Source organism: Drosophila sulfurigaster, chromosome 3 (assembly GCF_023558435.1).
Source record: "Drosophila sulfurigaster albostrigata strain 15112-1811.04 chromosome 3, ASM2355843v2, whole genome shotgun sequence".
NCBI lineage: Eukaryota > Metazoa > Arthropoda > Insecta > Diptera > Drosophilidae > Drosophila > Drosophila sulfurigaster.
Genome location: NC_084883.1, coordinates 31,522,197 through 31,534,414, shown reverse-complemented (window position 1 = coordinate 31,534,414; position 12,218 = coordinate 31,522,197). Strand labels below are relative to the sequence as shown.

The following is a 12,218-nucleotide window of genomic DNA, read 5'->3' as shown; positions in this document are numbered from 1 at the left end:
TTTGTTACTTTCTCAATTCTCATATCTGAAGTATTTTCATCGCGCCTGTTTTATCTCATGGCCCTTGATGAAATATGCCCACGTCCATCGCACTTTCCGGCCACCAAAAGGAGTTGCTGCTGCAGCAGTATAAAAGCCGCTGAAGCGTGCAACATAAAAAAGAGGCAGCTACAAAAAAATCAACTTAAATTAATATTCTTCTACTGGTACTCATCGCATTACCAACTCTTGGGCTCAGGTGAGAGCGGAGGCATATAAAAAAGATGCTCTGGTAACTCAGCTAACAGATTAACATTGTCCAGATAAAAGACGCGATGAATTTCTAAAGCAAACTAATATTTGTTTTCCAATTTCGAAGAAGATTTTCGATTTCAAAGAAATAATCTTTAAATCAAAAGTATTTGTAATAGTGTTTTATTCAGTATTAAGTCTTATCAAAAGTATTTTTGATGGTCTTTTATTTAGTATATTTCTCATATAATGCAAAATTTTATGAAAATGATTTTTTTTATTTTAAAAAATGATATTATGATATCAATTTTATAGTCAGCATCAATCATTGATTTTTATGACATTATCAGTATTTTAGGAGTTGTTCAATATATACTAAGTAAATCGTCTATGTAAAAGATATTATCAACCAAATATTTAATTCAAATATTTAACCTTTTTTGTTTTCTTCCTTTTTTCACGTTTTTCGTTTAAAATAGAGAAGTTTAACATTCGTAGTTTTTCTTAATTGAGTGTTGACTACTTGGACTGGTTTTTATTATTACGTATTTCATTAAAAAGGTTCATAATTAAAGATAAATTCAAATACTTTATTAATTTCTTCTCTAATCAATTCGCTGTAGATTGGCAACCCTGTCACTCTGCCAGGGTTGTCATACGCTGGGGAATTACGCACAAGTGTTGTGGCGAGTCCGATGATGGAGCATTAAATGCCTAAATACTTGAAGAGTGTATGGCAAATTTGTGATGTGGATTGCTGGGAGAGAGAGAGAGAGAGAGCAAGCAAATGAAGTATACTTATTGCGGGATATTTGCTGCCACAAGTTGCATGTGGATGGAAATAAACGGGCAGAAGGCAGAAAGCAGAAAGCGTCTTAATCAGTTTCGTTGCCTGTTGTTGGGCAAATATTTGCGAAATATTCTTGCTCGTTATGTGTGTGGCGGCGGAGACGGAAAGCCGATTATGCCGCACGATGTGGCATGTTGACGACCACATCGACTGCCCCTCCCCACCCCTCCCCCATTGACTGCCTGCCACCAGAGAACTGATTAATGAGCTGCAAATGATGTTATGCGCCAGCGCTCGCAGCGTGCGTAAATCACAAACAATTGAGCGTGTGTTGAGAGGGGAGAGAATTGTGTGTATGTGTGTGTGTGTGTGTGTGTTGCATGCAACAAATCTGCAAGCATGTTGCTAATAAGGTTGTTGTCGTTATCGTTCGTCGTTCGCCGTTGATGCGGCATTGTTGAAGTGCGCAGCCAACTTGGCATTCGATGCGTTTCACTTGTTGCATCTTGCAGCTGTTGTTGCACTTGCTCTTGCACTTGCACTTGACTTTAGCCTCTCTTGCTTCTTGCCTCTTGTTGTTATTTATATAGAGCCGTAGACATGCCGCATCGTCTGACACTTTGAACGGTTTGCTGCCAAACTTGCGTTGCATGCCACACGCCCCCAAAGGCGACAAAACTTTGAATTGCGACACCAATTGGCAGCTGCGGCAACTGGCAACTGGCAACTGGCAACAGCGGACGCTCGTCACTTTAAAGCCATTAAAAAAGGCAAGACCAAAAAAAAAAATGAAGGGGAAGGAAATAGAAATAAAGCAAAAACTGACAAAGCTGCAAGTAAAAGTTTTTATACTGCAGTTAACAGCAATTGGGGAAAAACTTATGTGTGTGGGAGGATGGAGGAATGGAAGTGAAAGGGAAGCTTGCCACTTGAACGGGATCAACAATATGCGCTGTGCTCTAGACATTGCATTTGCCAGGCCATAAAAGCAGCTTATGGCTTAATAAGTACAAGTACGAATGCTTCAGCTTGTCCTAGCTGCCACAAAGGGTTGCAAGCAACGAAAAATATGCTAACAAGCCAACGAAAAACAAGTAAAACAGCTAAAGTTGAGTGTGCTCGACTATGACATACTCCGTACTGATATATACCGAATATCTAGTATATCTAGTATATCAATATACTACCACTTTTAAAATATACCATGTATTATAAAATATACCAGATTTGATAACAATTTGTTATCCAACCGAAAACGGTACTGATATATACCGAATTGTATATCTAGTATATTAATATACTACTACTTTTAAAATATACCATGTATTATAAAATATACCAGATTTGATAACAATTTGTTATCCAACCGAAAACATGAACATTTTCTGTAGGCACAAAATTAGTATACCCTTTTACTTGATGCGGTAGCGGGTATAAAAATATAGAATGTTCTTACCTTTTGACATGGTTTTGTTTCTCATCTGAGCTGAGCTGCTGCTCTTTTCCATCAAGAATATTAACATTTATTTTGCCAACCACACAAAATAAAACAAAACCGAACAGAACAACACAGCACAAATAAAAGCACGAATTTCACAAATTCCCTTGAGAGAGATCATCAATGATTTGATACACTGCCAGAAATCAGTGCTTGAATCGATGAGTGTGTCTGTGGCATGTTGCATAATCACAGCTGAGCTGAGAATATGAGGGAATGAAATAAAGATACAAGCAGAGCTGCCTTCGGGCTGCGCTCTTAAGTTTAGCTAATCGCAGCCTTAGTTTCTCTGCTTAATTATGCGTTCTTTTTTTGGGCCGAGAATTCCAGTTTCAAATACTCTTTAATATGCTGAGCATGTGGGTTTCATGATTTGAGAAAACTTAATTATTTGTATAAATATTTTGGCTTAATTTAGTTCAAACTGGTTATGAGAGAATATGTTTGCTAAATGTTTCATAAAACTTGTTTTATGCTAACTAAATATTTATGTTTGATACAGTGAGGAAGTGGAATGGTTACTATATTAAGATCAAGCCGGCAAACTAAAAAAAATAATAAAAATTATACACAACCATAGGCATTCTAGATTATCGCACACGCAAACATTGAAATTATAAACAAATGTCAAATAAGTTGTTAGACTGGTGTCAACAAAATAAAAGTGGAATATCAACAAAATCATTGATTGAACGTATAAAAACTGTCGCAGATCTTGAATGCTGTTTCAGTTGATGCTGGTTGAAAGTGAAGACGATTTCATAAAATAAATCATGCGCCTGCAATTCACACTTTGGGCAGTTGTGCTGCTTTTGGTTATGACATTCACAAGTAAGTTAGCCGAATAGTAGTGTGCCATCAATTCTTTAAATTAACTTGGCTAACACTTGCAGTGCACACGTTCGCTGAGGATGAGTCAAGCGTGGATATTAGTATGGATTTTGATGATGGTGAAAAAACAGAAGATGGTGTGTCCGAGGATACTAGCTCTTACTATGGTTATGATTAAGAAACTCAACCTGGATTTTAGTGTTAATTGCCGTTGGATAAATAAATATTAAGCAAACTTTTTGAAGTGTATCACAGCGATCGGCGCTAGCTTATCGAGAACAAGGTCTTAAGTCGTGAAAGTTCTCGACTGGAAAAGTTTACTATCGCTGGCTAATTGTAATAAGTGATTAATAGACTTTCAAATGTGCCCAGATGCCATATAAATCACAGAAGTCGACTTCGACCAAGTCGCATATCCAACAAAGATGTCAAAGCAGCTGCTGCTCCAGCTCTTGTTTGTGCTTCTGGCCACAGTTGCAGGTGAATGTGGCAACATTTTTGCTGGCCACAAAACAAACTCACAATCGTGATGCGTGTGCTTCCAGGTAGACAACTGATGTTGCGTCCGCTGAGTGGAGCCGAGACTCGAGCTCTCCTCGATCGTCAAGAACTTGCCGAGGGTCGCTCAGTGCGCAGTGGACTTGCGGCACTTGGTGGCTATACCCTGGGATTAAGCAAGGCGCTGTTGGGTGTCTTCATCTACGATGTGATAACGGCGAATGTGAGCAGCATTGAAAGTGAAACGAGCAACGGATATGCGCAACAAGTGTGCTTCAACACAAACGGTTTGCTGACAACCACCGAAGGTCGCTCCAATAATATTATCGATGAAGACGATGATGATAAGTTTGTCTACAATCCATATGAAGACGACGATGTCTATGATAATCTGGGGCGACAAACTACAAGCACAGATACAGATACAGATAGCGATACAACTAGCACCGATTCTGGGGACACGGCAACGACGTTGAGCGATGCGGATTCCAATGTTGCCACTTGTATAATTTTATATCGAAATAGATGAACTTTGAGGTCAAAACCGGTTGCTGTTGTTATTGTTATTGTTTTTGTTGTCGGCGGGTCACGAAAACGAGGGCAAAAGTGCTTTACATATATGCAAAACTTAATCTGTAACTTTCTTTGGCAAATGCGGCCAATAAAAGTGGCACAGAACCTCGCGGCTGTTTCAGTTAACAAACAGATCGAGGCATGAAATCGTCGCCAATTCTGCTTTGGGCATTTGCCCTTTTCCTACTCTCAGCTCTTGGCTCACCTGTGGCAGGTAAGTTGGAAAGTAATTGACTAGAAATTGACATTAACTTTGACAAATTTGTAAACTACAGCCGGTCGCATCTCGTTGCGTCCTTTGTCGCCCAGTGAACTGCGCAGCGCTTTGCACGATGTCACCAGCCAAGGAGTCGAAAGATCTCCGGATGGTCGCTCGGTTTCTTCAGCTTTGGCTGCTCTGAAAGGATTCGCTTTGGGTGTCACCAATGGCATTGGCGGCGCTTTGCTCTACGATGTGGCCACTTCGAATGAGACGATCGCTTACCTGAGCAATCTCTTCGATCAACTCAACACTACTTTGAGTAGCTACTCCACCTCTGGCAGCAGCAGCAGCAGCAACGATGAAGGAACTGTGCAGGAAGTTTGCTTCTCCAGTCGCAGTCTAAATGGCGATGCGATACAAGCACGTTATAATAATGATGAGAATGACGAAGAGTTGGATGATGATCAAGAGTTCTATGACGATGAGCAGGAAGAGGAGCCAGAAGAACAGCTACGAGAAGTAGACTACAGCGATAATTCCATTGGTAATGCACTGACCTGCATTGTGGTCAACACGGGACAAGCCATTTTGCGGCATCGTCGCAGTCTGGATAATGAACAGGTAACAGGTCAAGACGGAGAAGTGATATTCATTAGAAAAGCAGCGAAATAAAAGTTACAAGTTTGTGCGAATGATTTGTGATTTACATTTGCAAAAGCTACCTCAGCTTGAGGTCGTTGGCACTTAAATTCAACAGTTACCAACATATTTCTTATTCATATTTTCAGAAATGTCAAACATATCTTATTTATCAGCTTCGCATTTGGGGGAAATTTGATAGAAATTAAAGACTTAAATTGAGCGCAAATTGAATGTGGCAGAATGCTGATAATCGCATGACATGTCAAAAAGTGTGTGTGGCAATTGGATAAATGATATTATAGCATGCCACACACACACACACACATACACACAAACATTGGGTTTGAATGCGATTCGAATTCGGTTGCAGAGTCCGAGCCCTAAAAGCCTTTTAAAACCATCAAATAGGGAGCTAAAACCTGATTGAATTTCTCGCATGGCTGATTTAATCAAAATGAGCCGCCAGCCAAAGACCAAAAAAAGGGGGGAAGAGAGAAAGATTGGGGAGCGTGGAGCGTGGTCAATGTAAAAGGTTTTAGCAATGCATATGTCACCATTTGCAGTGTCATGCCTAGACACAGTTTGTGGCACATGCGAAGCGTGGCATAAATAGAAATTAATGCAAAGAGCCACGCAGAAGGCGACAGAGCAAAAGCAGCCATCATCATTGAGCGCCAATCCCAAACCAGCAGACTATATAGTTATGTTGATACTATAGTATGTACTATCCACAAATATATATAATATATAGAAATAAACAGTTGGTCGGCTTATGTAAACATTGAAATGTCATTGCCGCCAAGGGCAGCGACCAGCCCATAAATCCTGCCGGCAATTTATTAACTTTAACACTAGCCAATGTCATCAGACTTCCCATTTCACTTCCACATCCACATCCACATCGACTTCGATATCCATTTTGTGGCCTCGGCCGCGCCTGTCTCATTTGATTTGCTATTGATTTTGATGAGAAATTTATGTGGTTGAAGGACCCCAAGCAACTGACTCCACTCCAGCTGTCGACTTTTTCCCATCCTCATCCTCCTCCTGCTCTACTGTCTTCGTCTCCCCCTCCCAAAGGTCTCCAGCCACCTGTCTGCTGTCCCTTTTGCAACCTGGCATTATGGAAACTATTAGCTATGCTTCAGCTTTCGTTTATTTTGTTCCCCCTCTCGACTTGGGACGCAATTGCAGGAGTTGTGCTTGGCAAATGGTCATTGCATTAGTTGCCATTGATTATTAATGGTAATTCGTTGAAAGCCATACACCATTCTGATTGAGTTTTAATCAAATTAATTCAATTTATCAGAGCTTTAATTACCGACTGTTGTAATAGATGGTGAGTTGGGGTTTTGCAGATTTTACATCGAATTTATGATTTGGTTGAAGCTCTACAAATGTTGTTAATCTGTTTGAAAATATGGATAGACAGATAGCTACGGAGATGGATGGATTGATAGACAGCTAGTTAGACAAGCAGTCAGATTGAAATATCTTCAGATGGACACCAGGATAGACAGCCTAAGGCGTCCACAACTAAATTATTTAGTAATATTGGGCTAATATCACTAACTCCGGCTGTCTGTCTGTCCATTCATAAAAAGATTTGGATTTCAAAAACCACAATAGACACAATCACCAAATTGATCAACATTATTACTATCTTTACTTAGTAACTTCGCTTAGTTTAGTTGGAAATGTATTTATATGATTGATGTTATTATCTTAATTACCATACAACATATATTGTCAATTACAAGAATCTACTCAAAATAACTGAATAGGACTTACTGCCTTATCAACTAAGTTAGTCTGAGTTTTCTAAGCTTTAATAGCTCTCACAATAATATTATCAACTGTAAAATTATATTATATTTTTAAGACATTCCCTTGAAATTAATTGGGTATTCTACAGGAATAGCTTCAGATGGATAACAGAATAGAGAGCAAAAGGCTCTTCAAACTAATTTGCGTATCAATCGTGACATTTGACTAAATCCTGCTGTCTGTCTGTCCACTCATATAAAAGCTTACATCTTTAAAACCCTAACCGCTACAGTTACTAAATTTGGCAACAATATTTCTAACGTCACCTTAGAGTTTCACCTACTTTTATTAAAAATAGAATGAAATAGCAACATAATTTTCATTTATCATTTAGTATATTTAGTATATATAGCAAATGTGTATTTAATAATAAATAAATATACTATATCAACGAAATATCATAAATCATAGAAAATTACCTGCAAATAAGATGTCGTGCTGAATATTCTAGTAGTTTTCATAGCACGTGCTAAGTATCGGATCTCTGAACAATTAGGAATCAAGTGAAATTTTGCAAGCGAGTTGCCGCACAGAACAACCACATGCATGGTAGACACACACAGAGTCTCCTGCAGAGCCAGGACACAAGCCAAAGGACTCGCATTCGAAATGGCAAGAAAGCAAGCTGGAAGAGCGAGCTGGAAATGGAGCACTAAATGCGCTAAATTACAAACTAAACGCCGCAAGTGCCGCCCCTGGGCATGGCTTAGATTTCACAAATGAACGCCTCTTTGTTGGCCAGGCCAAGACAGGGCAGGGGGGAGGTAGAGCAGAAGGAGGAGGGGCGGGTTAGAGGGTCGCAGTGGAGCAGTGCTAAAGCAGTCGCCAAAAATTGTGGCAAGTGGCAAGTGGCAAAGCCAAACTGTCGACAGTCGATGACATTTGAGCGATAAGAAAAACTGTTGTGGCTTTAGGAAACCGTCTGCAGAGTGTGAATAGAGGAGGAGGAGAAGGAGGTGGAGGAGCAGGAGGAGGAGGAGCGAGCGAGGTGGCAGGTCAAACAAGCAAAGCCAAAGGCAAATGTTGTTGCTGCTTGTTTGTATTAAGTATGCAGGCGTGTGTCAAACACACACACACTTAGTTGGAGAGCGAGCGAGAGGGGTATAAATAGCAAATGTGCTCTTCTTCTTGGTGTTGTAGTTGTTGCTGCTCTCTGTCTGTGGCACTGAAATTTTTACAGTTATTTTTACAACATTGAAAATTGTTTTAAATGTTAATGCTGCTTGTTGTTGTTTCTTTTGGTTGCTGCCACAGTCAGTCGCAGTGCTGCTGCCCGCCTTGTGGCACAATAAAAAGAGGCGTAACAACGCCCACTTTTCGCACGCACAGTCAGGAGACAAAGTGTGCGGGAAATCCCAGTGCAAACAAATAATTGAGACGCTTTTGCACCCTGCACACACACAAACATAAGCACAAGTACACGCACGCTCGCACTCACACGCAGACATATGTGCAGAAAGAGAGCGAGTGTGAGAGAGAGAGTGAGTGAGGTTAGGTTGGTAGTGTAAAGGGGAGCAGGCGGAGCTGACAAGTGCGCGCACTTGTGTTAAATTATGCGGGTTTTGCTTTTTATTGCACTTTGCCGCTCATTTCTTTTGCTTTCGCTTTCGTTTTCGCTTTCTCTATCCGTTTTCGTTGTACTGTTCTTGTTGTTGTTATTGTTGTTGCTTTGCTTTTGTTTTATGCGTTCGTTTTGATTGTTAAAGGTCCCAGTGGATGGCGCTGCTTGGCTGCCGCCACCTGCCGCTAGGTGGGGGTGCAGCTCTGCACAAATCAAAATCATTTGAAAAGTCAACGCGCATCGAAATACATATTTTTTGTTTTGTATGCTCTTATGAATGTGCTTGTCATTTCGTCGTTGTTGTTGTTGTTGTTGTTTTTCATGCATCCTTGACTTCACAAGCATCCAGTGGGAGTAGGAGGGTGGAAGAAATGGGGGGTACTTGGCATTTCAATTAATGGCACTTTTGGGGAGCAATGCTTCAGCTTAAGGGTCATCACTTTCACTCTCTCACACACGCTTTCACTTTCGCCTTTACACTGGGCGCGCTCTAATGAAGCCATCTCCCCCCCTCTGCACCCCAAAAGCCACCCTTAACTCAACTCAACTCGACTCGACTCGAGTCAAATTGTTCGCTTTAGCGAGTGTCAACAACGTGGCGCGATATCATTGCAATTCGTGTGACACGTGACCGCAAGATATCCGCTACAAACAAAAAATGTGCAGAGTGGAGTTAGGGGTGGATATACAGAGGGGGAGGAGGGGGTTGGGTTGGGGGTAAGTATCGCGTGGGCGGGTTGCTTAATAGATTTTTGATTTGTTTTGTGCGCGCCGCGTTGGCAAAATCCAATTGTGTGTGCGAACGCTGATTCGAATAATGATTTGCCAAATGCTTCAAATTTATGCGATCCCCTCACTCCACCCATCACCATCACCATACCCTGTCTATATGGTAAATCAATACGGTTCGAGGTATCCTGGTATCGTGTTAAAGCAGCCGCATAATTCAATAAAGAAATCACGCAAACAGCAGACAAAGACAAACACAAAAAGACAAAGACAAAGCGAAGCGAAGCGAGGCGAGAGACAGAGAGGAAGTTGAGGACAGGTTCTCTAGCCTTGGATTTTCTTAGCCGTTGGCCAAGATTAAAAGCGGCTGAAACGAAACTTTGTTACGCCAATCTTTGTTGCTGTCTTCAGTTCAGTTCAGTTCAGTTTTGTTGTTGTGCGTCTTTTTTACAAATTGTTTCAATTAAAAAGTTTACTTTTGGCTCGCTTTTGCTGTTGTTGCTTTTCACTTACATTCTTTTCGCTTTCGGTTTTAGCATCTCACCCTGTGGCAACTGCGTAAGCGGAGGCGTCTCTAATCGGCTTTGGGGCATGGCCCCGCATGCGATTGACACGTGCCTCAATGGAAAATGAGCGCTAATTGCGACCATAAGTACATGCCACAACTAGAGATAGATAGCGGGGATAGAGATGAAGATAGATTGCAGACGGAGACGAAGAACAAGCTCAACTTTTGGCTTAAGTAAAACTTGTAATTTCGACGGCCTTGGCAGCGCATTTATAAGTCAAAAGCGCGATTGCATAAAACACACACACGCACACACACAAATACACGTACAGTGACATTGCTCCTAATTATACCCTGTGGCCATGGAAACTTTTGTGAGTAATGCGAGACTGCTGCAGTTGCATGTAACAGGTTGCAAGCGGCAGCTAAAATAAAAGGTTTCATTTGGAAAATTTAATTCTATATCTATACTTTCTATAAATATCTAACATATAAGGACATCTTTTCTTTAAACTATTTCCCAATAATCAAATTTTGTAGGAATACTATTCAGATGAATTATAAGAAAGTATCTTGAGAATAATCTGGCATTCATTAGAAATAATAATTTCAAAAAATGATCGATTTATGTATATTTATCTTTCTCTTTCTGTTTATCTCGTATAGAACTTAGCGAAGCTAGTTGCAAATGTAGATTTATTGTTTATCGCTTATTAAAACCTTTAATTAATTTCAAACTACATTCGAAATGAAGCCATTTTAATCAGCAATATTTGAAAACTTTTCTGCAATCAACAACAAATGAACAACAATAAACAAACTACTTGAGAGTATCTAGTGGCTCCATCTAGGGCACATAGTTAGCAAACTGTTTGAGTTGAGTTCATTTAAGAGAGGATTCGGGAATGATTGTTTAAGCTATTAACTATACTGTACTATACAGGGTATCTTACAGTTACGCTTTTCTAGTCAGCAGCTGTCTGTCCTATTTGTTGAGCATTGTAACTGGCCAAGCAATTAATTAAATATTGTTGAATCGAACCGAATTGAATTGAAATGATGGGGAAAAAAAGAGCACAAAGTTGCAACCTTATCGCTGCATCGTTCAAATATTTCGTGGCGCTAATTAATTTAATTGATTTAAGCATTTCAACTAGCTATCTATGTGTGTGTGTGTGTGTGTGTGTGAGTGTGTGCAGTCCAGCATATAAGCTATTTACTTTATTATCTGTTTGTTTGCTTAAATGAAATTGACTTGTAATTAAAAAGTTTTGCAAATTGATTGAAACTCGCTTCGAATTCGCTCTCGCTTTTTTCTGTGTGTGTGTGTGTATGTGTGTTGGTGTGTTTATGTGGCCTTTTCGCCATTTGGCAACAATAAAACCACACAAACAAAAAACAAAACGAAAAGAAGCGGCTAATTACAAGCATTAATTAAAAATGCACTTTTTTGTTATTGTTAGAAAGTCAGCTTAAGAGTTTGTACGCTGTCACGTTAAGCAGGAAATTCTCTCTTAATCTAACACTTAGATGACAGTATAAGAGCGCAGATAAGCAGACTCTTATACGCGCGGCTAACTGACCTAGGTCATGCCATAGTTGCTTAGTTTACAGTTTGCATCAATTGTTAATTGAGGCGGTCAGTTTTGAGTACGTTAAAAGTAAACAAATTAAAATGCTAAAACCCATTTCATTGAATTTGAATATAATGAAAATAATTAAGCAAAAAAGAAGAATGAGACTTTTCTTATAAAATTAAAATCGAATGTTCGAAAGAACTCTGATAAAATGAAGAATTATGGGTTCTAATAAGTCAATTAATAATGTCCATAAATCTTTGTTTGAATTTAGTATACAAAATAAAATAGAATTTATTGAAAATAGTTAGTTCTTAAATATATAATCTAAATTCCATCGCAAGTTTTATTGGCATTTTTTGTTTAATATTTCACTATAAATATAACAAAAGCAGTACCAAAAAATTCAATTCAACCTGAAACCAGTTTCAGTTAGTTCTGTTTTACTTAAATACATACTATATTATATTTGAAAAAATAACTCTGCCAGCAATAATATCAACAAACTACAACAACAACACGAACAAAAAGAACAACAACTATAAACAAATAAAATAGCATCAACAAGGAGCACACAACGAGTGTACTCCTAGTACTACGTGCAACTTAAGAGTACTCCAAAGTTCGGCTGTAATTTCGTGCACCAATAATTCCAAAAAGCAACAACAAACAAACACACACACACTGAGCTCTTGCCCAAAGAGTAATTTTCGCTCTCACTCAAAACACATTTGCACTCTCTTTGACTCTG

General features: G+C 39.4%; 1 protein-coding gene across 2 annotated transcripts; it reads left to right on the top strand.

Moving 5' to 3' along the window:
• The first annotated feature begins 3,087 nt into the window (after positions 1 to 3,087).
• Positions 3,088 to 5,307, top strand: LOC133845322 (uncharacterized). 2 transcript variants are annotated; one of them, XM_062279753.1, is made up of 4 exons: positions 3,088 to 3,350; positions 3,413 to 3,830; positions 3,896 to 4,635; positions 4,697 to 5,307. In XM_062279753.1, exons 3-4 carry the CDS (start codon positions 4,563 to 4,565, stop codon positions 5,293 to 5,295), a joined length of 672 nt encoding a protein of 223 aa, XP_062135737.1. In that variant the 5' UTR covers positions 3,088 to 3,350; positions 3,413 to 3,830; positions 3,896 to 4,562; the 3' UTR covers positions 5,296 to 5,307. The 2 variants fall into 2 exon arrangements, with proteins under 2 accessions (XP_062135737.1, XP_062135736.1); XM_062279752.1 differs by having other exon boundaries at positions 3,413 to 4,635.
• Positions 5,308 to 12,218: the final 6,911 nt, after the last annotated feature.

Bases quoted from the DNA above. Each gene is read 5' to 3' on its own strand.
- LOC133845322 (XM_062279753.1), top strand. From the start codon at position 4,563: ATGAAATCGTCGCCAATTCTGCTTTGGGCATTTGCCCTTTTCCTACTC. The intron at 4,636-4,696 runs GTAAGTTGGAAA...TGTAAACTACAG, and splicing joins TCTTGGCTCACCTGTGGCAG to CCGGTCGCATCTCGTTGCGT.